Raw genomic sequence first — 23,447 nt, 5'->3', positions numbered from 1 at the left:
CAGCTTCTGCATGTTTTGTGGTTCTTTGGTCTTGATCTTGAAGGTAGAGTTCATATTAGTCCCTTATAGAATGCAGACATAACTGAGTGGTACAAGAGCCTGTTTTAGCTTCCATGCTGAATAAAGACCCAGGCCACTGTTCCTTTTGTTGTTGTTGCAGTTCCCCAACCCCTTTGTAACTTAAGAGAATCTACTTAACATACTGGTTTAGTATTTGGAGCAAGGTGCCATTTAGGATTTCTCTTCTATTTCCATATAAATTTTATTAAATTAATAAATTGAAATTTAATTGCTTTTATTAAATTTAAATTTAATTAAATTTTATTATTAGCAGGAAGCTGTATGTGTGGGTATATTTCAGCTTATGGCCCACTGAGGTTTCTCAGTCATCTTTCTGATACCCATAAGGGAATCACACTCTGAGCATACCCTTGCTGAAATTTATCCTGATCCTTTCTTTCTTTTTCTTTTTTTTTATCCTGATCCTTTCTAAATATGAAATTGTATTGAAGATTTTAACTTACTATTTGGCAGGCAAGTGCTTTGTTTTTGACTGGTTTTTATGTGTTTTGTTTTTTAACCTAGATTACCAGAGACTGATGACTGTGGCGGAGACAATTACAGCTCTCATGTTTCCTTTCCAGTGGCAGCATGTCTATGTCCCTATTCTCCCGGCTTCTCTCCTACATTTCTTAGATGCTCCTGTTCCATACCTGATGGGCTTGCATTCCAATGGCCTGGATGACCGGTCAAAGCTGGAGCTGCCTCAAGAGGTGAGAGGAATGTGGAACTTGGATCCTGGTGACTCTGGCCCCAGTCTAGGATTGGAGAGAGAATGGCTTTGGGATGAGCCCAGGGTGGTATTGAGTTTATTTTCTTTAATTTTGAGGAACATAAATACCTTTTCAGGGGAAAAAAAACATTTAGCTTAGTTTATGTCATTGCAGAAATATTTGTCATCTTTATTATTATATAACGTTACATACATTGTAAGCTCTGTGTTTATACTATCACGAATTGCCTTTTCCATATGTACTTTTTCAAGCACAGTATTTTATGTACTTTTCAAGACATTTCTTTTCTTTCTTTTTTTTTTTTAAAGATTTTATTTATTTATTCATGATAGTTACACAGAGAGAGAGAGAGAGGCAGAGACACAGGCAGAGGGAGAAGCAGACTCCATGCAGGGAGCCCGACGTGGGATTCGATCCAGGGTCTCCAGGATCATGCCCTGGGCTGAAGACGGCGCTAAACCACGGAGCCACCTGGGCTGCCCTAGGCCTCCAACTCTTGATCTTAGCTCAGGTCTTAAACTCAGGGATGTGAATTCAAGCCCCTGACTCAGGCTCTGCACTAGGCATGGAGTCTACTTAAAAAAAAAAGAAAAAAGAAATCTTTCCATTCTGTAACTTTAAATATACACAAGAGTAGCATAATGAATTCCTGTGTTCTTAACACCCAGCTTCAACAGTTATCATACACATTAAAGTGTATTTTACTTTCATACCCCTTACCCCTATTATTTTAAGGAAACCCCACATAATATAATTTCATAATTTAAAAAAAAATTTTTTTTAAATTTTTATTTATTTATGATAGTCACAGAGAGAGAGAGAGAGAGAGAGGCAGAGACACAGGCAGAGGGAGAAGCAGGCTGCATGCACCGGGAGCCCGATGTGGGATTTGATCCCGGGTCTCCAGGATCGCGCCCTGGGCCAAAGGCAGCGCCAAACCGCCGCACCACCCAGGGATCCCTATAATTTCATAATTACTTCATTAACCAGACCAAGTATTAATAAGTAAGTGGATTTCTTTTGCAGGCCAAGTTTATTTGTGAAAGTTGACCTGATCATAGTGGTTCTTGTGGTGCTGAGCTAGCTTTGAAAATTTTCCTTGTTCAAGATAAAGAAGGCCATGAGAAAGTACTTTTCCTCTCTTGCTGTAATTATGGCCTGCTCCTCTTTCCTGTTGTTTCAGATACCAAAAGAATCGATTAAAAACATGTATTTAGTTGTTTATTTCCTACTTTATTCTAAAACAGATTTAAAGCATGATTAAAATAAGATTGTTTATTTTTTACTTCTCTAGAATTACCCAAAGAACTATTCTACCTTTTTATGTCATTTTGTGGCTGGTATGAAACTACTTGGGAGAAGGGTTTTTATATTCTGAATTTTTTAGTTATTAGAAAGGCCTGGGAACAAGATTTTGGAATATACATACACTGGTGCTACATGGTTTTCTCCCTCCATCAAAATGTTTATGGGAAAAAAAAAAAAGAAAAAAAATGTTTATGGAGGGAGATTTTTTGCATAAGTGAGTAATATTAGTAAGGAGACTTCCTTCCAAAGAAGAGTACAGTCTCATGGAATTGGATCTGAGCCTCACTCATGTCATTGGGCACATCTGGGCAGCATCCTTGGTGAAATCCTGATAATTAGATCACACCTCTAATATTTACATTATAGTCAGATGCTTCTTTACTTTTTCTCTTTCGGTTTTAGGAGGAAAATGTCTTTCTTGTAGCTTCTTCCCTTTCTACCCCCTTTGCTGCTTTGCTTCTATAGAGCTTTGTGTTGCTTGGAATGGGACAAGATTAATTAAAGAAGAAAAGATCTAATTGATGGAGAAAATCATTGAGTTGGGGTATTAGGTTTTATATATATTTGTCTGCTTTACTGATAAATATTCATAAAAGATACATATCAGAGTTTGGAGAATGGAAACAAATGCATATTTAAATTGAAACCTCTTTATAATAAACCTAATGATCATTTAGTAAAGTCAGAATAACAACAAAAAGTGGTTGAAGGTAGAGAGCTTAAGAGGCATGCTACATACCAGTCTAAAAAGTAGGTCACTAGGCAAGAAGCCAGTTTTCTCAGCTTTATTTTCATCTTTGGCGTCAGCTTGTCATATATTTGGGGCAAGTTCTGTTCCTTGTAGGATCCGTCAACATCATTCTTAGTGTGCCTCATGTGTGTGGGTGTATGAAGAGGCTGATAGGAGACCAGCAGTTTTCTTAATAGGGGACTCAATGGGACTGTTTGAGAAACCCAAAAGTTCACTCTGTTCTGGGTATTGAGGCCTCCACTTTTGCAGTATTCCCCATTGTTGCTACATCCTTTGCTTCTCCCTATGATCTGCTTGGGAAGACCAGTGACAATGGAACTGTGGAATACCTGTGCATACTTAAACAATTCTAGGGTTTCAGAGTCCTACTTTATTCAGACTGTCCTTTTGAAGGTCACATATTTGTGTGGATTGTTTCAAGCTGGATATTTATCTTGATTTTTGGCAGATAACCTATAGAATATCCGAGCCTTGGGATGCCTGGGTGGCTCAGCAGTTGGGCGTCTGCCTTTGGCCCAGGGCATGATCCTGGGATCTAGGATCAAGTCCCACATCAGGCTCCTTGTGGGGAGCCTACTTCTCCCTCGACCTATGTCTCTGCCTCTGTGTCTCTCTTGAATGAATAAATAAAATCTTTAAAAAAAAAAAAAAAGAATATTTGAGTCTGTGTAGTCCCTATCGGGAACTTTAGACTGGGGAGAACTTTCTCAAGGACTAAAGCACCAAGAAAGATATGCATAATGAATGAAGACTAATAATGTCTCTGAAAAACAACTTTGGGATGTCTCACAAGTTATATATATGTGTATATAATTTTTTTTAAAGATTTGTAAGTAATCTCTACACCCAGTGTAGGACTCAAACTTATAATGCAGAGATCAAGAGTCACATGCTCTACTGACTGAGCCAGCCAGGAGCCCCATAGATGATATATGTTTCTAGTAAAAAAAATTCTGACAGGGATCCCTGGGTGGCTCAGCAGTTTAGCGCCTTCCTTCGGCCCAGGGCGTGATCCTGGAGACCTGGGATCAAGTCCTGCATCAGGCTCCCTGGATGGAGCCTGCTTCTCCCTTTGCCTATGTCTCTGCCTCTCTCTAGCTCTCTCTCTTTCTCTGTCTCTGTCTCTCGTGAATAAATAAATAAAATCTTAAAAAATTCTAACACTGCACGGAAGTATAAAGAATAAAGTAAAAATGACTTTAGATTTTACCACCAAGAGATAACTCCTTTTAACATTTTGGTAGACATCCTGTGGTATCTTTATACTGCTCGGAGGCCGTTTGAGGCAGAACTGGGGAAATTTACTTGGGCCTGCAAGGGTGCATCATCAGGGTAGTGTGGCAAGCTTGATTTATAAAAGGGACTTTCTCCAGAGGGATGGAGATTGTACATTTCCTAGATCCCTAAATCAGAATTCATTAGTTGCCGCCCCATCTTGGGGTATCAGAAGTCTGTGAAAAAGCCCTTTGTTCCTTTTTATACCAACGCATGAGCTCAGCTGTCCCTGAGCAAGGGAAAGTGCTGAGCTGCCTTTGTGAGGCATTCTTTGTCCTGTGCTTCTCTTTTGGGTTTCATTGTGTGAGTCCAGGAAGGAGGCATTTTGTCCACAGCTATGTCAGGGAAAGCAGGCAGAGGATATTAGAAGATGGTGTTACTTCTTTCTATCTTGGGTCCTTCTTTCTTTCCTACTGTTTTTTCTTTTTTTCTCGGGATACTCCTTCAGTAGCCTTTCCCCAGTAATGTTTATGTGGAGCTTCCCTTCAGTGAATAACATAGAGATAGACTAGAGATGAAACTGATTATGATTTGGTATTAGAAACACTCATGGCTGGGAAGGGGCACTGTGACTTCCTGCAGGAAAAGATTTGGGAGAACTTTTTGGTATTTTGGGGATCCATGTGGTTATTATTACTTCAGAGCATCTAAGTCTTCCCCTTACCTCTCCCAACAAGGTAGGATTTAAATGAGTCTACACAGACTCAGGAACCCACTGATCATGTGGGTTCAGTGTCTCTTCTAGGTTACTTTTTGTCTCCCAAGTTGTTGTTGTTGTTGTTTTTTTTAAGATTTTATTTATTTATTCATGAGAGACAGAGAGACAGAGAGAGAGGCAGAGACACAGGCAGAGGGAGAAGCAGGCTCCATGCAGGGAGCCCGACGTGGGACTCGATCCCGGGTCTCCAGGATCACACCCTGAGCGGAAGGCAAATGCTCAACCGCTGAGCCACCCAGGCGTCCCCCCTTTTTTTTTTTTTTTTAAAGATTTTATTTATTTATCTCCCAAGTTGTTTTGCAGGAGTTGGCTTCTTACCTGAGGAAAGGGGTGTATGAGGAGTTTGAGGTGGGCTTGCAAGTTGCTTCTGTTTGCCAGAACTTTTGGTGTGTGGGAGAAAATAGTGTGAGGCTATTGTATGAGGTTAGTATTTGAATGACCTCGTATTTCACTTTGCCTTCTCATCCTTACCTCCTTTAGCCCAACTCTGCAAAGAATGGCTAGTGGTATCTACTCGGAGACTCCTGTCTTAATCTAGCCCATCTCCTAGATGCCTAAGTTGCACTCTCTCTTCTAGCTACCTCCTACCAGGAGTATATCTACAATATGTGGACATAGCATTTGGAGTTCATAAAATTCTTTACAGACATTCTGTATTTGGCTCACATCAGTGGGAGAAAAGCCAACTAAGGATTGTTGAGTGGATGCAGTTATTTTTAGATGCCTCTGTATTTTCAATTGGATAAACTGCCTTTTTTTTTTCTACAGAGAGGAGAACCAGTGGGGTAAATGATTGCATTGTGTGCCTCTGGTGGGTCATACAACTTTGTTTTGTTAGCTGTATGGACAAGGCTTATGAGGCAGGTGATCTTCATGACTAAATTTAATTGTCTTTGCTGTCTTTTTAAATGGCTTGATATGAAAGAATTTATAATTTTAGAATCTTAGGGGAACAAACAAGCCTATTTTTAGGCGTTAAACATTTATTGGCTCTTTTTCTAGTCAAGGCTTAAACTTGTTACCCAGTGGAGGAACTCCAGAAAGTGAATTTTAAAGGGATTCTTCTTCTAATTTTTATATCTCAGATATAGAAAATTTCTCTTTTTTTTTTTTACTTGTAGATTGGTAGATGGAATAGTTTATGCACCCAGCAAATGTTTGTTGAATGAATGCATGCATGGACATGTTAAATACATGAAGTTTTGAGATTTTGTGGAATAGTTATATTCAACTAGACTTATGTCATTGGTACAGGGAAAACTAGGAGGATCAGTGGATCAGCCCTTTGATATACAATAGAGGTACCATCCAAAGGAGGGATTGTTAAATAATGGAGCTGGAAAAATTATTTGTCCAAAAGGGAAAAAAGTAAAAGTATCATAACAAAATCAACTTGAGATGGATTAAGAAGTTATAAATGTTATGAGCAAAAGTTTAAATCTTCTAAAGATAATAAGTACATTTCTGACCTTGGGTAAAGACTTTGTAAACAAGGTACAGAAAGCACTATCCATAAAATAAAAGATTGATAAATTTTTAGTAAGAGGCAAAAGATTTATGTGGTCTAAAGAGAAACTAGCGTATAAATTTGATTTTTTTAAATTAAGAGAAAGGCATCTTAAATGAAAAGATATGATAAAAACTAGAAGATATGTAACACATACACCTACAAAGAATTAGCATCAGAAGATTGTAAAGAACTTGTACAGACTAGTAGGATAATGAAAGCAACCCAGTAGAAAAACGAGCTAAAGACATGAATAAGTATTGCATAAAAATGCACATGTTTTTCACTAGCAACCAGAGGAGTATAAATTAAATGCTCCCATTTCAGTGGCAAATTAAGAAATCTGATAGTACCAAGTTTTGGTAGGATTTTGATCAGTAGGATCACTAGATTGTTGGTAAAAATGTAAATTGTTATAACCACTTTGGACACAGCTAGGCATTATCTTTATAAAGTTGCACATTTGCATAGCTTACAACACAGTAATTCCACTCCTAGGATACACCCAAGAGAAGATCTTGCGCACATGTCCAAGAAACGTGTAAAAATGTAAAAGCAATAAATAGGAAAGAACTTAAATGCCCTTTAATGGGAAAATTGATAAATAAGCTGTGTTACATCCACACAGTGGAATATTATACAGCAATGAAAATGAATATCATATAACTACATATAAGAAAATGGCTGACTCTTAGTAACCCAGTGTTGAGTGAAGATAAGTAGTATAACACTGCTTAAGGAATGGCAATCCTTTCTTAAATTTAAAAAACAAGGAAACACTTAATGGCATATATATGTGATAAATTATAAAATGAAAGGCAAAAAGATAATAAATAGAGTTTTCTGAATCATAGTTGCCTGGGGATGGGAAGATGTAGGTTGGAGGGTGGAATTGGGGAAGAGTATATAGGTAGATAAAGTATTGGTAATGTTCTAGTTCTGGATTGCGCAGGGCAAAAAGGTTTTTATTTTATTTTATTTTATTTTATTTTATTTTATTTTATTTTATTTTATTATTTTTTTTCAAAAAGGTTTTTAGATTGTCCCCAGAAAGTCTTCAGTTTATATTCCTAATATCAGTGTATGAGATGTTTGTTTTATAGTAATTTGGCCAGCATTGGACTTTATAGATCTTGTATCTTTGCCAGCCCAGTGGCTGAAAAATATTTTGTCTGAATTTCTTGGATTATTAGCAAAATTGAACATCTTTTCATACACACACACACACACACACACACACATATATATATTTAAACCTTTATTTATTTGAGAGAGACAGTGTGTAAGCAGGGGGGAGAGGCAGAGGGAGAGGAAGAATCCTCAAGCCGATTCCCTGCTGAATGTGGAGCCTGATGCGGGGCTCTATCCCAGGACCCTGCAATCATGACCTGAGCCAAAATCAAGAGTCCATTGCTTAACTGACTGAGCCACCTAGGCACCCCCATCTTTTCATATATTGGAAAAATTAATTAACTGAAAGTTTTGTGTTTTCCTTCCATAACAAGTTCCCACTTTTCAATTGGGTGAATTATTTTTGTTTCAATGATTATTTCTTTGGTTATTAGCCTTGAGTTATTTATGACAATTACTGTTTCCTAGATTGTTTATCTTTTAATTTTTTTATGGCAGTATTTACCTTTTTGGCTTTTAGTCTTGTATGAAGTTTAGAGAGCCCAACTCTACCTTAAGATAGAGCAGTAATCTTTTATTAGTTTTGTTAATGCTTTTGTGGGTTTATTTAACTTATTAAACTTTTTGTTATGGGGAACATGAATACAGGTAAGAGTATAGAAGCTAGCATTCATCATTTTATGACAATCATCAACTCATGGCTGCTCTTCTTTCTGTATCATCTTCCCTCTCCCCTCTCACCCTACTGGATTATTTTGAAATAAGTCTCACACAGCATTATTATGTTTTTCAAATATATTCAATATCTATCTCTAAAAGATACTCTTTTTAGGAAAATAAAGTGGTTTTATTTTTTATATTTAAATCTATAGTCTATCTCAAGTTTATTTTTGAGTATGGTATTCTATTTTAATATTTCTAAATGTACAGCCATCTGTCCTGAAAAGATTTATTGAATGATCCATCCATGATACATGAGTCTGTTCAAGACTTTTCTTTTCCAGCAGATTATTTTGTTTGTATTAGAATCTAGTAAGGCAGTTGTTTTCTCAAAATTTTCTTGGCTATTTTATTCTTTCAGGCAAGATTCAGAATTAATTCATCACTGTTAAAAAAAAAGTCTTTCTGAAAAAAAAAAAAGTCTTTCTGGAATTTTGAAAAAAATTTATATTAAATTTACAAATAAAGTTTTAATTTTAATAAATAGGTGCTGAATATTTACGTCATCACAGAATCCACTGCTCTCTAAGATAAGTTTTTATCTCTCTCACTTTTTTTTTTTTTTTTTTTTAGATTTTATTTATTTATTCATGAGAGACAGAGAGAGAGGCAGAGACACAGGCAGAAGGAGAAGCAGGCTCCATGCAGGGAGCCTGATGCAGGCCTCGATCCAGGGACTCCAGGATCATGCCCTGGGCTGAAGGCAGGCACTAAACCTCTGAGCCACCTAGGGATCCCCTGTTTTTCTCTCTTTATTTCCATTTTATAACTGAGGAGACAGAATCAGAAAGGTTAAGTAAGTTTCCCTAGAAAGTGGCAGGGGAAGATTAGAACTCAGGTCTATTTCCTTCCTGAGCCCCACCTTCTTTATACGGTATCTCATACATGCCAATTTCAGATATTTCTTCTTCTTTTTCTTGTTCATTATCCTTTCTTTTTTTTTTTTTTTCATTATCCTTTCTAAAGCTTTAATGCTCTTAATGCTCTGGAGTTGTTCACCCTCATCTTGTTTTGACTGCCAGGCTAACCTCTGCTTTGTGGATATTGACAACCACTTCATTGAGCTGCCAGAGGACTTGCCTCAGTTTCCCAACAAGTTGGAGTTTGTCCAGGAAGTCTCTGAGATCCTCATGGCATTTGGCATTCCTCCTGAAGGGAACCTTCATTGCAGTGAGAGTGCCTCCAAGCTGAAGAGGCTCCGGGCCTCTGAGCTTGTCTCTGACAAGAGGAATGGGAACATCGCAGGCTCCCCTTTGCATTCCTATGAGCTCCTCAAGGAGAATGAAACTATTGCCCGGCTGCAGGCCTTGGTCAAGAGGACTGGGGTGAGCCTGGAAAAGGTAAGATGCTATATATGAGTTTGTGACAGATTTGGTCTGTATGAGGGGGCTATCCTGGTGCAATACAGTGTGAAATGAGAAAGCACCTAGTTCAGGGCAAGACTTATTTGTGAGCAGTGGAAGAATGCTTTTGGATGGAAGATTCTGGCAAACATTATCTTAGTAAATGCTACTTAAATCTAAGTTTGGATAGCTTCTTACCAGGGCGTCAAGGAGGACCTGCTGTCATTCTTTGTGAACACTACAGTAGAGTGACTTGAAGGGATGACTGTGGTAACCTTTGTATTCAGACCTCTTTCACATCCAATGCCATTTGAGTTTCACAGCAACCTACAGCATGCAGAGCAGGTATTGTTAAACGCTGTTTTATCACCCAAGAAACTAAGGCTTGGAGAGCTTGAGTGTTTAGCCCAAGATTAAATGCCTAGGTAGTGGCTGAGTGGAGGCTAGATCCTAGTCCTTCTGAATGCTAGTCCTATGCTTTTTCTGGGATGAAATTAGCTTTCTATCTCCTGACTTTGATGAGACTGTTAACTTTGTGTAGTTTTTTTACCCATTCTTCACCCTCCCCCATTCTCACTGTTATTTTTATAAATTATAAGCAGAATGGGCTGATATAATCAGTTGTTGGGCTATTTTTTTAGTTAAGTATGAAACATCTCATTTTCCTGTTCTATTTAGTTAGTAAAGGAGATATTTTTAAAAAATGATGGCTAAAGGGAAACAGAGAGATTTAGAGAGGTTAAAACAGACACAGGAAAAAAATCTTAGGGAGAAAGATAAGGACAGTGATGTGGGGGAGAAAATCAAAGAAATGAAAGGAGAACCAGAGTTTGACTTTGTTGCTTTGCCTTATCATTTTCTCATTGACTTACCATATTTCTTCCTTTCCCTGACCCTTGAGATAAGTAGCAGCTTTTCCTCTATTGTTGAGTCACTTTTTTTGCCCATAATGATCTTTCTACTATCATTGAGTTCCTGGGTACCTACAGATGCCAATACCCTCGTTTTTCTGTATCAGAATTCCTTTCTTTTTCTCTTCTTCTCTTTTTTTCTCTTCTGCATTTGCTGTGAAGTACGTGACCACTGCAGGGCTACTCTGGGAGTGTGTGTGGGGGGGCGGGACAGATGAGTTGCATTTTGGGGGGATAAAGAGAAAGCTTATGTTTTCAGCTGTTGTTTCTTTTTTTGTAGCTGGAAGTACGTGAAGACCCCAGCAGCAATAAGGATCTGAAGGTTCAGTGTGATGAGGAAGAACTCAGAATTTACCAGCTAAACATTCAGATCCGTGAAGTTTTTGCAAATCGTTTCACTCAGATGTTTGCAGACTATGAGGTGTTTGTCATTCAGCCCAGCCAGGATAAGGAGTCCTGGTTTACCAACAGGGAGCAGATGCAAAACTTTGATAAAGTGAGTAATCGTGTTCGGTAGGTGGTAAGGAATGAGAACCTGCCAGAGCCTCTGGCTTGGATTTATCTTAAGATGCGTTTTCTTTCATTATATTATGTACTGGAAACAAGTTCATGGTCCTTCTGATGAAATATGAAATCTTGTTTTAGAACAGAGTGCTTGTTGTTACTAACAGGTTACTTACCTTTAGTCAGAGAGCTCCTTTGAGCTAAGGTGCATATGCAGGTTGAACATCAAGATTCTGGGAAGAAGAAAAAAAGATTCTGGGAAGATTGGTTGCCATAGTAGGTTACCTGAGTAAGTTTGAGCTAGTGTGTCAAAGTTTCAGAGTATCTGATATTATATGTGTTAAAAAAAACAATGAAGAGATTTTGCTGTTTGCTTTTCATAAAGACCTAGGAAACCTCAGGAAACCTAGGAAAAAAATAACCTACTGGATCCTTTGGGTGTGTTACCTTTGTTGGTCAAGGCTGATTTACCTGCTTTTCTCTCCTTTTTCATGACTGTGTTCCCTTTCGGTCTCACCAGGCATCTTTTCTATCAGACCAGCCTGAGCCATATCTGCCCTTCCTCTCAAGATTCCTAGAGACCCAGATGTTTGCTTCTTTCATTGATAACAAAATCATGTGTCATGACGATGATGATAAAGACCCAGTGCTCCGGGTATTTGATTCTCGAGTAGACAAGATCAGGCTGTTGAATGTTCGGACACCTACTCTCCGCACATCCATGTACCAGAAGTGTACTACTGTGGATGAAGCAGGTGAGACTTTTTTGGTGCTGTACTTGCCTTTTGGATTATGTCACTAGAGTGTCCCTGTTCCTAAACATGCCAGCTTCTTTCCCTGTTTCTGTTTCTGCATAAATTATTCCCATTGCCTTCCTCTTTTTTTGCCTGGCAGACTACTTCTACTTTAACACTGTATCTGGGATGCCTGAGTAGCTCAGTGGTTGAGTGTCTGCCTTCGGCTCAGGATGTGATCCTAGAGTCCTGGGGTCAAGTCCTACATTGAGTTTCCTACGTAGAGCCTGTTTCTTCTCCCTCTGCCTATGTCTCTGGCTCTCTCTCTGTGTCTCTCATTAATAAATAAATAAAATCTTAAAAAAAAAAAAAATAACAGGAGAGGATCCCTGAGTGGCTCAGCAGATTAGCACCTACCTTTGGCCCAGGGCGCAATGCTGTAGTCCCGGGATCGAGTCCCGCATCAGGCTCCTGGCATGGAGCCTGCTTCTTCCTCTGCCTGTGTCTCTGCCTCTCTCTCTCTCTCTCTGTGTCTATCATGAATGAATAAATAAATCTTTAAAAAACAAAACAAAACACTGTGTCGTTAGAAATGAGTCCTGCTATAAGAAATAGAAAATCTAATCAGCTTTTGGTTAGACAGATGAGGTTATTTTTCTCAAATTACTAACAAGTGCAGAATTGTGGTTTTTGGTGTTGGCTCAGTTGCTTAACAGTGTAATCAAGAACTGAGATTCTATCTTTTCATTCGGTTATCCTTAGTATATTGACTTTTATATTCATACTTGTTGCCTCGTGGTTATAAGAGGCTTTTTATGTTTACATTCAAGGCAGGAAGAGGGGAAGATTGTTGCCAGTGATATTTTCCCTCTTGTATCAGAAAACAAAAGCTATCCCAGAAATTCCCAACAATTTCTGTTGTCTCATAGGCCACAACCATGTTATATGACCATCCATAAGTGCAAAGGAAGCTATGAAAGTGAATATTGAACTGGGTGTAATGTTACCCAGAACAATACTGAGGCTCTACCAGCAAGAAAGAAAGATATATGAGTTATGATTAGGCACTTGACAGTGTTTGCTGCAAAAACTTAACTGAAATGTCTCTTCCTCTTTGGAGCCTTTTCTGATGACCTCAGGCTGAGTCAGTGGTGCTTTGCTCTGCTCCTGTGGTGCTTTGTCCTTGTGTCTTCTCTATAATCTCTATTTGTTTGCACTGTCATTATTAGAGAACAGTTTAAGAGCAGAGACTATTCAGTTTCTTGCCCTCGGTCTGCTAGCATTGGCCTAGTGCATAGATGTTAAAAGTTGTTTCCTACATGCATGATTGAAAACACCTTTTTGTTTGCAGAGGCCCTATCTAGGTCAGTTTAGCTAGAGAATAGTCTCATTTAAGGTGTCAGATTAAGTAGTGTGATTACTTCCTTGTGGGTTGTTCAGTGTCCTTCTTTTAGCCTGTTTGTATATTTTGTTCATTCATTTACTAAATAGTATAATATCTGTTATATGCTCAATTGGTAGGTGTATCAACAAATATTTACTGAGTGAATGAATGTACCACGTATTTTTCTAGGTTTTGAAGATGAAACTGGTGACATTTTTTTTTTTTTTTTTAGATTTTATTTATCTTAGAGAGGGTGAGTGTGTGTGTGTGTGTGTGTGTGTATGTGTGTGCACAAGATCCTGGGGAAGAGCAGAAGGAGAGGGAGTGGGAGAGAAAAAGAATTGCAAGCTGACTCTGCACTGAGCATGGAGCCCAATGTGGAGCTCAGTCTCATGACCCTGAGATCATGACCTGAGCCGAAATGAAGAGTCGAAGTTACCTTACTTAGCCACCCAGGCACCCCAAAATTGGTGACAATTTGGACAAAGTCCAGTCTTCATCAAAATCATATTCTCTAGCTGTCTATCTTTACCTTTTAGCTCTTATTCCAGGCCTTTATTAAGATGACAGTCCTCTTGGTTAAGGCTTTAGGACATGTTGCTTATGTAAGTGGATTACTCTAACATAGTTATTATTGGCTCCTGGAACACATCAGGCTTCGTATTCCTTAACCCTGCCTAATATTTTGGTTCTAGGAAGTTTGACAGAGATTTTTTTTTAAAGAGGGTCAGTTTACAGAAACATCTCCCAAGCCATCAGTTTAAATCAGGACTTCCCAATCTTTTCATGTTGTGCTGCATTTGAAAATTGTGTATATGATTCACTGGAATAAAGGGAAGGATTTGCTTATAGCAAGAGGCTATAAAGCAGGAAGCTCTAGTCACTTGAGGCCTTGCGCATCAGCCACAAGGGTCTAGGCAATCAATTCTCAGCCCATCTATAATCCATTTGTTGAAAGCCAAACACTGCAGCATGCTGATTTGAATTACTCTGGTCTCAGTTGTGGCCAGGGCACGTGTTCTAATGGGTCCTCCTTTGTACGACTCATTTTTAGGAAAATGGGTCACAGACCCCTTGGCAACTCTGTGCTTTGCTCCTAGGAATAATGGCAGTATTTTAGGTATGCTCCTGAGAGATGTACTCCAAATATGCTAGAGTAGAGTTTTTGCCACTGGCCTCAGATCCCTGGCCTGGAGGACTAGTTTAGTCACCTCACCCCATCTCACACCTCAGCTTCTTGAAGCAACCTGTTTGGAAAATGGTAAAAACAGAACTAAAAGGATCTTTTTGGAGATCCTTAAAAATGCTGCATTTAAAGGGGATCTTGATGGCAATCAGTTCTCACTGACTAATTTTATAGATAAAGGTGTTTTTTTGATTCACCATTGTATCTGCAAGGCCTAGAATAGCACCTGGCACATTTTATTTTTTTATTTTTTAAGATTTTATTTATTTATTCATGAGAGAGACACAGAGAGAGAGGCAGAGACACAGGCAGAAGCAGGCTCCATGCAGGGAGCCCAACGTGGGACTCAATCCCGGATCTCCAGGATCACGCCCTGGGCTGAAGGTGCCCTGGGCTGAAGGCGGTGCTAAACTGCTGAGGCACTCGGGCTGCCCTCTGGCACATTTTAGACACTGAATAAATCCTCTGAATGAGAGTAAGATTGGGAGGAAGTGAGGGAGGCCCAAAGAGAGAAGGTGACTTGACCTAGGATAACATCAAGTCCCAAAGGCTGAGATATTTTTATATGACTAGGAAATACCAGGAGAGTTACCAGCTTTTTTGGTTCTTACTCCTTTTTTTTTTTTTTTTTTTTTTTAATTGGCCGGCTTGGCTCATGATCCACACCAACCTAGAGGTGCTGCAAACATGAGGGCAGGAGGTGCTCTGAGAAGCAAAGTGCACATGAGCCTGTTTCTCCTCTCAACTTGCAGGCAGGCTCCCACAGATTGGTCTAAGATAAGAACCCTTCAGGGCTCACTGTAGTCCCAGGTGGGGACCTGCCTTATTCTTTAAAATTTTTGAAAACTTTGGCTCAGGTTGTGATCTCGTGGTCTTGGGATTGAGCCCAATGTTGGGCTCCCTGCTCAACGGAGAAGTCAGCTTGCCCCTCCTCTGGCTTGTGCTCTTTCTGTCCATCTGTCTCTCTCAAAATCTTTAAAAATATTTTTTGAAGTATAATTGATGTAAGAAAACTGCACATACTTAAAGTTTTGGTATATGTATACATTTACATCAAGAACAAGCAAATACATTCATTATTTTCAGAAGTTTCCTCATGGCCTTTTGTAATACCTCCATCCTGTCCCGTCCCCATTCTCCCCCCAAATGCTGAGGCAACCAGTGCTATGATATGTGTTATTTTCTAGAATTTTATATAAATGGAATCACACTGTATTTTCTTTTCTCTTTTTCTTTTCCTTTTCCTTTTCCTTTTTGTCTGGCTTCTTTTACTCCGCATCATTATTTTGAGGTTCATTCATGTTCCCTTTATTGCTGAGTAGTATTCCATTGTATAGATATTGCTGCAATTTATTTACCTGTTGGTGGGCATTTGGGCTATGAACATTTGTTTACATGTTTTCCTTTCCCTTGTATAAATACCTAGAAATGGAAGGACTGGATCATGTGATATTTGTATGTTGACTTTTTTAAAGAAACTCACAAATTGTCTTTCACAGTGTTTGGTTGTAATTTTATATTCCTGTTAGCAGAGTATGAGTTACAGTTCCTCTACCTTGTTGCCAACATTTGGTATGGTCAGTCTTTTCAATTTTAGCTATTCTAATAGGTTTGTAGTAATATCTCATTGTATTTTTGATTTGGGTGTCCCTGATGACTAATGGTGTTGAACATTTTTCCATCGCTCATTTGCCATTCATCATTTCATCTTTTCTGGTGAAGTGTCTTCCCTCTCCCCTCTTTTGGGCTTGTTTGTTTTCTTTTTATTGAGTTTTAAAAGTTGTTTATATATTCTGGTTACAAGTCCTTTATCAGACAGATGATTTGCATATATTGCCTTACTCTGTGGCTTGTCTTTTTGTTCTCTTAACAGTGATTTTTAAAGAACAATGTTTTAAATTTTGATGAGGACAGCCCAGGTGGCTCAGTGGTTTAGCGCTGCCTTCAGCCCAAGGCCTGATCCTGGAGACCCGGGATCGAGTCCCACGTTGGGCTCCCTGCATGGAGCCTGCTTCTCCCTCTGCCTGTGTCTCTGCTTCTCTCTCTCTCTCTCTCTCTCTCTCTCTCTGGGTCTCTCATTAATAAATAAATAAAATCTTTAAAAAAATTTTTGATGAGGCCTGATTTATCAGTTTTCAAAAAATGGATCAAATCTTTAAAAAAAAAAATGGGGTGGGACGGGACGCCTGGGTGGTTCAGTGGTTGAGCGTCTGCCTTTGGCTCAGGTCGTGATCCTGGGATGCTGGGATCCAGTCCTGCATTGGGCTCCCTGCAGGGGGCTGGCTTCTCCCTCTGCCTGTGTCTCTGCCTCACTCTCTCAGTCTTTCATGAATAAATGAATAAAATATTTTTTAAAAATTGGGATGCTTGCTGGCTTAGTTGGTAGAGCAGGAGACTCTTGGTCTCAGGGTTGTGAGTTTGAGCCCCATGTTGGGTGTAGAGATTACTTAAAAAATAAAATCTCTAGGAAAAAAACAGGTTATACTTTTGGTATTATATGTAAGAAATTTTTGCCCTAACCAAGGTCATAGATTTTTTTTTCTCTATAATTCTTTCTAAAAGTTTTATATAGTCAGGCTTTATATTTAAGTCTATGATCCATTTCAATTTTTATAGATGCATAAGCTAAGAATCTAAGTTCGTTTTTTCCATGTGGATATCTACTTGTTCCAGTGTCATATGTTGAAATAACTAGCCCTTTCTCCAGTGAATTGTCTTCTAACCTTTGTTAAAATATTGCTCTATATACGTGTGAGTCTATTTCTAGATTCTGTGTTTTGTTTCATTAATCTTTTAGTCTATATTTACATCAGTACCACACTGTCTGGATTACTGTAGTTTTGTATGAAATCTTGAAGTTAGGTAATGTTAGTCCTCCAACTTTATTCTTTTTCAAAGTTGCTTTGACTATTCTGGGTTCTTTGTTATATATATATGATCAGCTTATCAGTTTTCACAAATAAACTTTAGAGATTTTGATTGAAATTGCCTTGAATCCATAGATCAATTTAGAGAGATTTGACACCTTAACATTACTGAGTTCTCTCATCCATGGGGTGGCATATTTCTCCATTTATTTAGGTCTTCTTTAATTTCTCTCAGAGTTATGTAGTTTTCAGTGTGCAAGTTTTACATGTCTTTTGTCAGATTTATCCTTTTAAGTATTTCATATTTTTTGGTGTTATTATAAATGGTATTTTAAAATTTTAATTTCTGATTGTTCTTTGCTAAGATATAGAAATACAGTAGAGTTCTGTATATTGATATGTGCCCTGCAACCATATTATTATTTCTAGTAGTTTTTTGTACATTCTAGCAGATTTTTTTACATAGGTAATCATATTACTTGTAAATAATTATAGTTTTACTTTTTCCTTTCCAATCCAGATGCCTTTTATTTCTTTATCTTGCTGTGTTGCACTGGCTAGAATCTTTACTATAGTGTCAAATAGACATGGTGATAGTGGACATTGTTGTCTTAGTCCTGATTTTAGGGGAAAACATTCACCATTAAGTATGATGGGTTTTTCATTGGATATAATTTTTTTTAAGATTTATTTATTTAGAGAGAGAGTGCACAAGCCCTTAGCAGGGAGAGAGAGAATCTCAAGCCAACTCCCCACTGAGCTCAGAGCTTGACATGGGGCTCAATCTCACTACCTTGAGATCATGACCTGCACTGAAATCAATAGTTGGATGCTCAACTGACTGAGCCACCCAGGTGCCCCTCAGTGGATATCTTTTAATAGATGAATGTTTGTTTCTGTTACTAGTTTACTGAGAGTTTTTATCAGAAGTGAATGTTTTGTTTTGTCAGATGCTTCTTCTGCATCTATTGAGGTAATTATATGGTTATTAAATTTAGTTTTTTAATTTGGTGAATGACATTCATTGATTTTTGAATGTGTAAATCAACTAGCATTCCTGAAATAAACTGTACTTGGTCATGATGTATTATCCTTTTTACGTATTATTGGATTGGGTTTACTAAAATTTAGTTTAGAATTTTTACATGTATGTTCATGAGGGATATTGGTTCATAGTTGTTTTTGGTAATATCTTGGTCTAATTTTTTTTTTTCCTTTGGTCTAATTTGGTATCAGGATAAGAATGAATGGATGAATGAATAAATAAATAAATAAATAATATATTAGAATATATAAGAATAAATAAAGCCAATAAGTTGGCAAAAATTCTCTCCTCTTCAGTTTCCTGGGAGACCTCTACGGGTTTGGCAAATTCATCAGTGAAGCCATCTGGGCCTGGAGTTTTTTGTTTGTTTATTTTTTAAGATTTTATTTATTTTTTCATCAGAGACATAGAGAGGGAGGCAGAGACACAAGCAGAGGGAGAAACAGGCTCCCTGCAGGCAGCGTGATGCAGGACTCAATCCCCAGACTGTGATCACTCCCTAGGCTCAAGGCAGACACCTAACCACTGAACCACCCAGGCATCACTGGGCCTGGAGTTTTTTATGGGAAGGTTTTATTTTTATTTTTTATTTTTTTATTTTTTAAATATTTTATTTATTTATTCATGAGAGACACAGAGAAAGAGAGAGAGGCAGAGACACAGGCAGAGGGAGAAGCGGGCTCCATGCAGGGAGCCGGACGTGGGACTCGATCCCGGGTCTCCAGGATCAGACCCTGGGCTGAAGGCGGCGCTAAACTGTTGAGCCACCCGGGCTGCCCTATGGGAAGGTTTTAAACTACAGATTCAGGGGCACCTGGCTGGCTCTGTTGATAGAGCAAGCAACTCTTCCTCTCAAGGTTGTGAATTCAAGCCCCACATTGGGTATGGAGCCTACCTGAAAAAATTAAAAAATAAACTACAGATTCAATTTTAAAAATAGATATAGGGCTATTTATATTATCTATTTCTTGAATGAGCTTTCACAATTTCTGTTTTTCAAGGAGTTTCTGCATTTAACCTATTTTTATTTTATTTTTTATTTTTATTTATTTTTTTAAAAGATTTTATTTATTCATGGGAGACAGAGAGAGAGAGAGAGACAGAGAGACAGAGACACAGGCAGAGGGAAAAGCAGGTTCCATGCTGGGAGCCTGATGTGGGACTCAATCCCAGGACTCCAGAATCATACCCTGGTCCAAAGTCAGCAGCTAAACCCCTAAGGCACCCAGGGATCCCCATATTTTTATTTTTTTTAAGATTTTACTTATTTATTCATGACACACAGAGAGACAGAGGCAGAGACACAGGCAGAGGGAGAAGCAGGCTCCATGCAGGGAGCCCGATGTGGGACTCGATCCCGGGTCTCTAGGATCACAGCCTGGGCTGAAGGCAGCGCTAAGCTGCTGAGCCACCCGGGCTACCCCTTAACCTACTTTTAAATTTATTGGCATTAAATTATTTATAATATTCCATTATTAATATCTGAAGAATCTGTAGCAATGTCACCTCTATCATCCCTGATACTGTTAATTTGTCTGCCTTTTTATCCTGACCAGACTTTTTTAAAATTAGTGTTCCTGATCTTCTGAAAGAACCAGTGTTTTGATTTATTAATTTTCTCTGATTTCATTGATTTTACTCTGGCCTTTATTATTTCCTTTCTTGTATTTACTCTGGATTTAATTTCTTCGTCTTTTTCTGGTTTCTTTAGGTGGAAGCTGAGGTCATTGGTTTGAGACCTTTGTCAAAAATAGGCATTTAGTGCTGTAAATATCCTTTCGAGTAATATTTTAATGACATGCTGATATTTTGTGTTTCATCTTTATTCAGTTTAAAAATACTTTCTGATTTTTTTTTAGCCATGAGTTTTACATAGAAGTGTATTTATTTAGTTTTAAGATGTTATTATTGATTATTGTGGTCAGAGGACGTACTTTTTATGATTCACATGATCTTAAATGTATTGAGACTTACTTTACAGCTTAGAATATGGTATATTTTTTAAAATTTAAAAAAATATTTGACTTATTTTTGTTGTTGTTCTCATCCAGAGAAAGCAATTGAACTGCGTCTGGCAAAAATCGACCATACTGCGATTCATCCCCATTTACTTGATATGAAGATTGGACAAGGGAAGTATGAGCCGGGCTTTTTCCCTAAGTTGCAGTCTGATGTACTCTCCACTGGGCCAGCCAGCAACAAGTGAGTCAACCCCAAGGATCCAGCTCCTTAACCAGGTGATGAGAGTTATCCAGTATCTAGGTCTGAGCTGATAGACGATCCCTGGAATTTTGTAAAGCAAATATGGAAAAGACCCAGACTGTCCAGGTTGTTCACTTGTTTGAACAGGAAAACAGGTGACAAAGATGACTAGTGCCTGTCTCTACTCTGCAAATTGGGATAGCTCCACATGCCCAGAAGCTGTGAAAAGCTAGACTGTAGATAGGTTACAATCATCTTTCGACTAAATCCCATACCATACCTAGCATCGTGTCTTCAGTAAGTGGTAACTGAAATAATTGGAGACTGAACTAAAAGTAGATACTTTAGCAGGGTTGCTCTTTTGTAGTTATTTTGGAGATGAGTATATCAAAGCCCAGAAAGTGTTGAACGAGTATAGTTTTGGATCTGCATGTGAGGTTTTTGGTACGTGCCTTAAGAGAGATAGATCTGTGTTCCCTGGGGAGTTTTTCTTGCCCAGTCACTGATCTCTTAAGCTCCTTTTCCTCAAGGTCTCTGAACTATCTCTGGTGACTTTTTGGTGATTTTCCCATGCCCAGTGTTGTTCCCTAGATTTTCAAGTTCTCTCCTATCAGTAACTTGACCTTACTTTCTTAGCATGATGTTCATAATTTGCCTGCTTGGATTCTGCCAGGTGGACAAAAAGGAATGCTCCTGCCCAGTGGAGGCGGAAAGATCGGCAGAAGCAGCACACAGAACACCTGCGTTTAGATAATGACCAGAGAGAGGTAAGAAACCTTAAGAGTGACAGTGACACTATGACTATTCTACACTCTCTTTCTCTTTCCCATTCCCTTGGCCTCTGGTCTAATTCAAATGTCTTAGCAATAACCTTTCCCCATAAAGAAGGGTTAATACTAGGGTTAGTTCCTCATACCTGATCCTGGGCCTTGGTTATGACAAATCCAGGATGTATGATGTTCTGCAAGTGACAGCTGGCTACTAACCAGGTAGGTCCTCTCCCTGAGCCACACTGTTTGCAGCCCCATCAGGAATGATCTCTGTGCTTAAGAAGAGAGCCTTTCACTGTCCTTTCAGTACTCAGTCTTGCACGATGCTTTCTGGGGAGTATGACCGGAACCTCAGAAAATAAGATTCTGAAATTTGGGAGAATTACTTTATAATTTGTGAGGCTTATTTTGGGTAGTGTATTGTAATAAAGAAGTTAATTCTGTTGGAGAAGGAAGAAAAGATAAACTTGGGTCAATACTGTGAATCTCTGAAACTAGATGGTGGAGGACTTTTCTTCTGTTTTTTATGTATTTTAATTTAAAACATAATCTTGACTTTTTTGCTTAGAAGAGCAAAAGAGAGGAATGTTATAATCAGGTGCCTAGGGGTTAGGGACTCCTGAATTGACCCCCTGAGTTTACCAGCTGAGTTTCTTAGCTCTACTATAACTTGTTCCCAGTAAAGTTTCTAGTTCTAAACCTCTGGATGGAGACCCTACCTTATTTAATTCCAGAGAAGTTGTGAAAATGGAGCTTCACCTTCAGAAACCCATTTCAAGAACTTCTCTTTGAGAAAAGACCTGCAGTTTACATTTGGTACATTTAAAAATCTGTTAAAGCATATTATTTTCGTATGTATCTGACATCTCAGTGAATGGGAAAATAAATGCCATTTTGTCTTTGCTGTTTTTAAAGAAATAAGAGTTGCAAGGTATGGTTATGAATTTTTTTTAAAGATTTTATTTATTCATGAGAAAGACAGAGAAGCAGAGACATAGGCAGAGGGAGAAGCAGGCTCCCTATAGGGAGCCTGATGCAGGACTCAATCCTAGGACCCCAGGATCACAACCTAATCCAAAGGCAGACACTCAACCAATGAGCCACCCAGGTGCCCTGGTTATGAATTTTTAACCTCTGATTTATAGGATATGATTGGGTTCCAGAGTTTTTGTGAAGGTGAGCATAAGGGATTTGGGATTTTGGTATTATTTTATAAGTCTCCCCTGGGTCGTCCACCTCACCTCCATATTACTTCTTTCAACAGTGTTTATTGAGCATGTTTTCTTGGTCAGATCACTGTAGTAAATACTTCGAAATATAAAGATGACAAGGAGGCAGGCTTGTCCTCAAGGGATATCAGTTTATTAAGGAAATAAAGTCAGATACACAAATAATTTCAGTAGGATAGTGTTTTGAAAGGGCCATATGAAAAGCAAGCCAATGTTTGATCTCTGATTAGAGAAATCAGAAGTCAGTTCTACCTGGAGTAGTATTCAAACAAGAGTGATGGAACCACCATCTCTTTAAGCCTTGGAGGATGATGGGATGATGAGAGACAAAGAAGAGCATTCAAGTAGAAGAAATGAAGGATCAAATGCTTGGTAGTTGTTGTGTAATGGAGGCTACTGACAGAATACTTTGTAGTAAGGAGGTATAGGAGGTAGGTAACAAACTAGGAGTCAGGTAGCAGTAATCCAGGTGAAGGAATTGAAGCCTAAACTTGGGAGTTGGTAGTGGGGGCAGATTGAGGGACCAGAAGATATAAAGGACAGAATTGTATTCCTGGAATAAAGTCTAGGGTAAAAATACTGGTTGCGAACTTCTGATTCTGAGAGGATGTCAGTGTGTAGTTCACTGAATTGATGTGAGCTCTGTGTTAAATAGTATATTTAACAGCACATTGTAGAAAAACAGAAAATGCAGTTGTTTTGAATGTGCACTATTATTTTCCAGACCCTAATTTAGCAAGGCTATACTTTATGATAGAAAGGGTAGGTATCTATCTTTGATATGGGCAGAGGAGTTAAACTCCTTGCAGCTTGCGGTAGAAAATTAGTTTCTCAGTAATATTCTGAAATTTGAGTGGGTTTATACATTGAGCTGTATACATGCTGCAGCCATGTGTTATTAGCTTTGTGTTAGCTATGTGTTCTTTACCTCTTGTATTATTAAAGCAAAGGTAATTACAGTACTCATAGTATGCCTTACTTACATCAGAGAAAAATCATCATATTTTCTTAGTTTTTTTGTCTTTGCTGCAAGAATTTAAAACCCTCCCCACTCCAACTGTGAGCATA

General features: G+C 38.5%; 1 protein-coding gene across 2 annotated transcripts in view; it reads left to right on the top strand.

The window, feature by feature from the left end:
* The window catches only part of DENND5A (DENN domain containing 5A), a 108,521-nt gene that overhangs the window by 56,048 nt on the left and 29,026 nt on the right, over positions 1-23,447 (top strand). For both annotated transcript variants that reach the window (XM_038569011.1, XM_038569010.1), the window contains exons 5-10: positions 586-773; positions 9,227-9,544; positions 10,739-10,954; positions 11,483-11,717; positions 20,230-20,380; positions 21,054-21,147. In XM_038569011.1, the coding sequence (XP_038424939.1) occupies positions 586-773; positions 9,227-9,544; positions 10,739-10,954; positions 11,483-11,717; positions 20,230-20,380; positions 21,054-21,147 (1,202 nt within the window). The remainder of the gene's footprint in view (positions 1-585; positions 774-9,226; positions 9,545-10,738; positions 10,955-11,482; positions 11,718-20,229; positions 20,381-21,053; positions 21,148-23,447) is intronic.

This window comes from Canis lupus, chromosome 21, assembly GCF_011100685.1.
Source record: "Canis lupus familiaris isolate Mischka breed German Shepherd chromosome 21, alternate assembly UU_Cfam_GSD_1.0, whole genome shotgun sequence".
Lineage (NCBI taxonomy): Eukaryota > Metazoa > Chordata > Mammalia > Carnivora > Canidae > Canis > Canis lupus.
The sequence above is the reverse complement of the archived record's forward strand: the minus strand, read 5'-3'. Positions and strand labels throughout refer to the sequence as shown.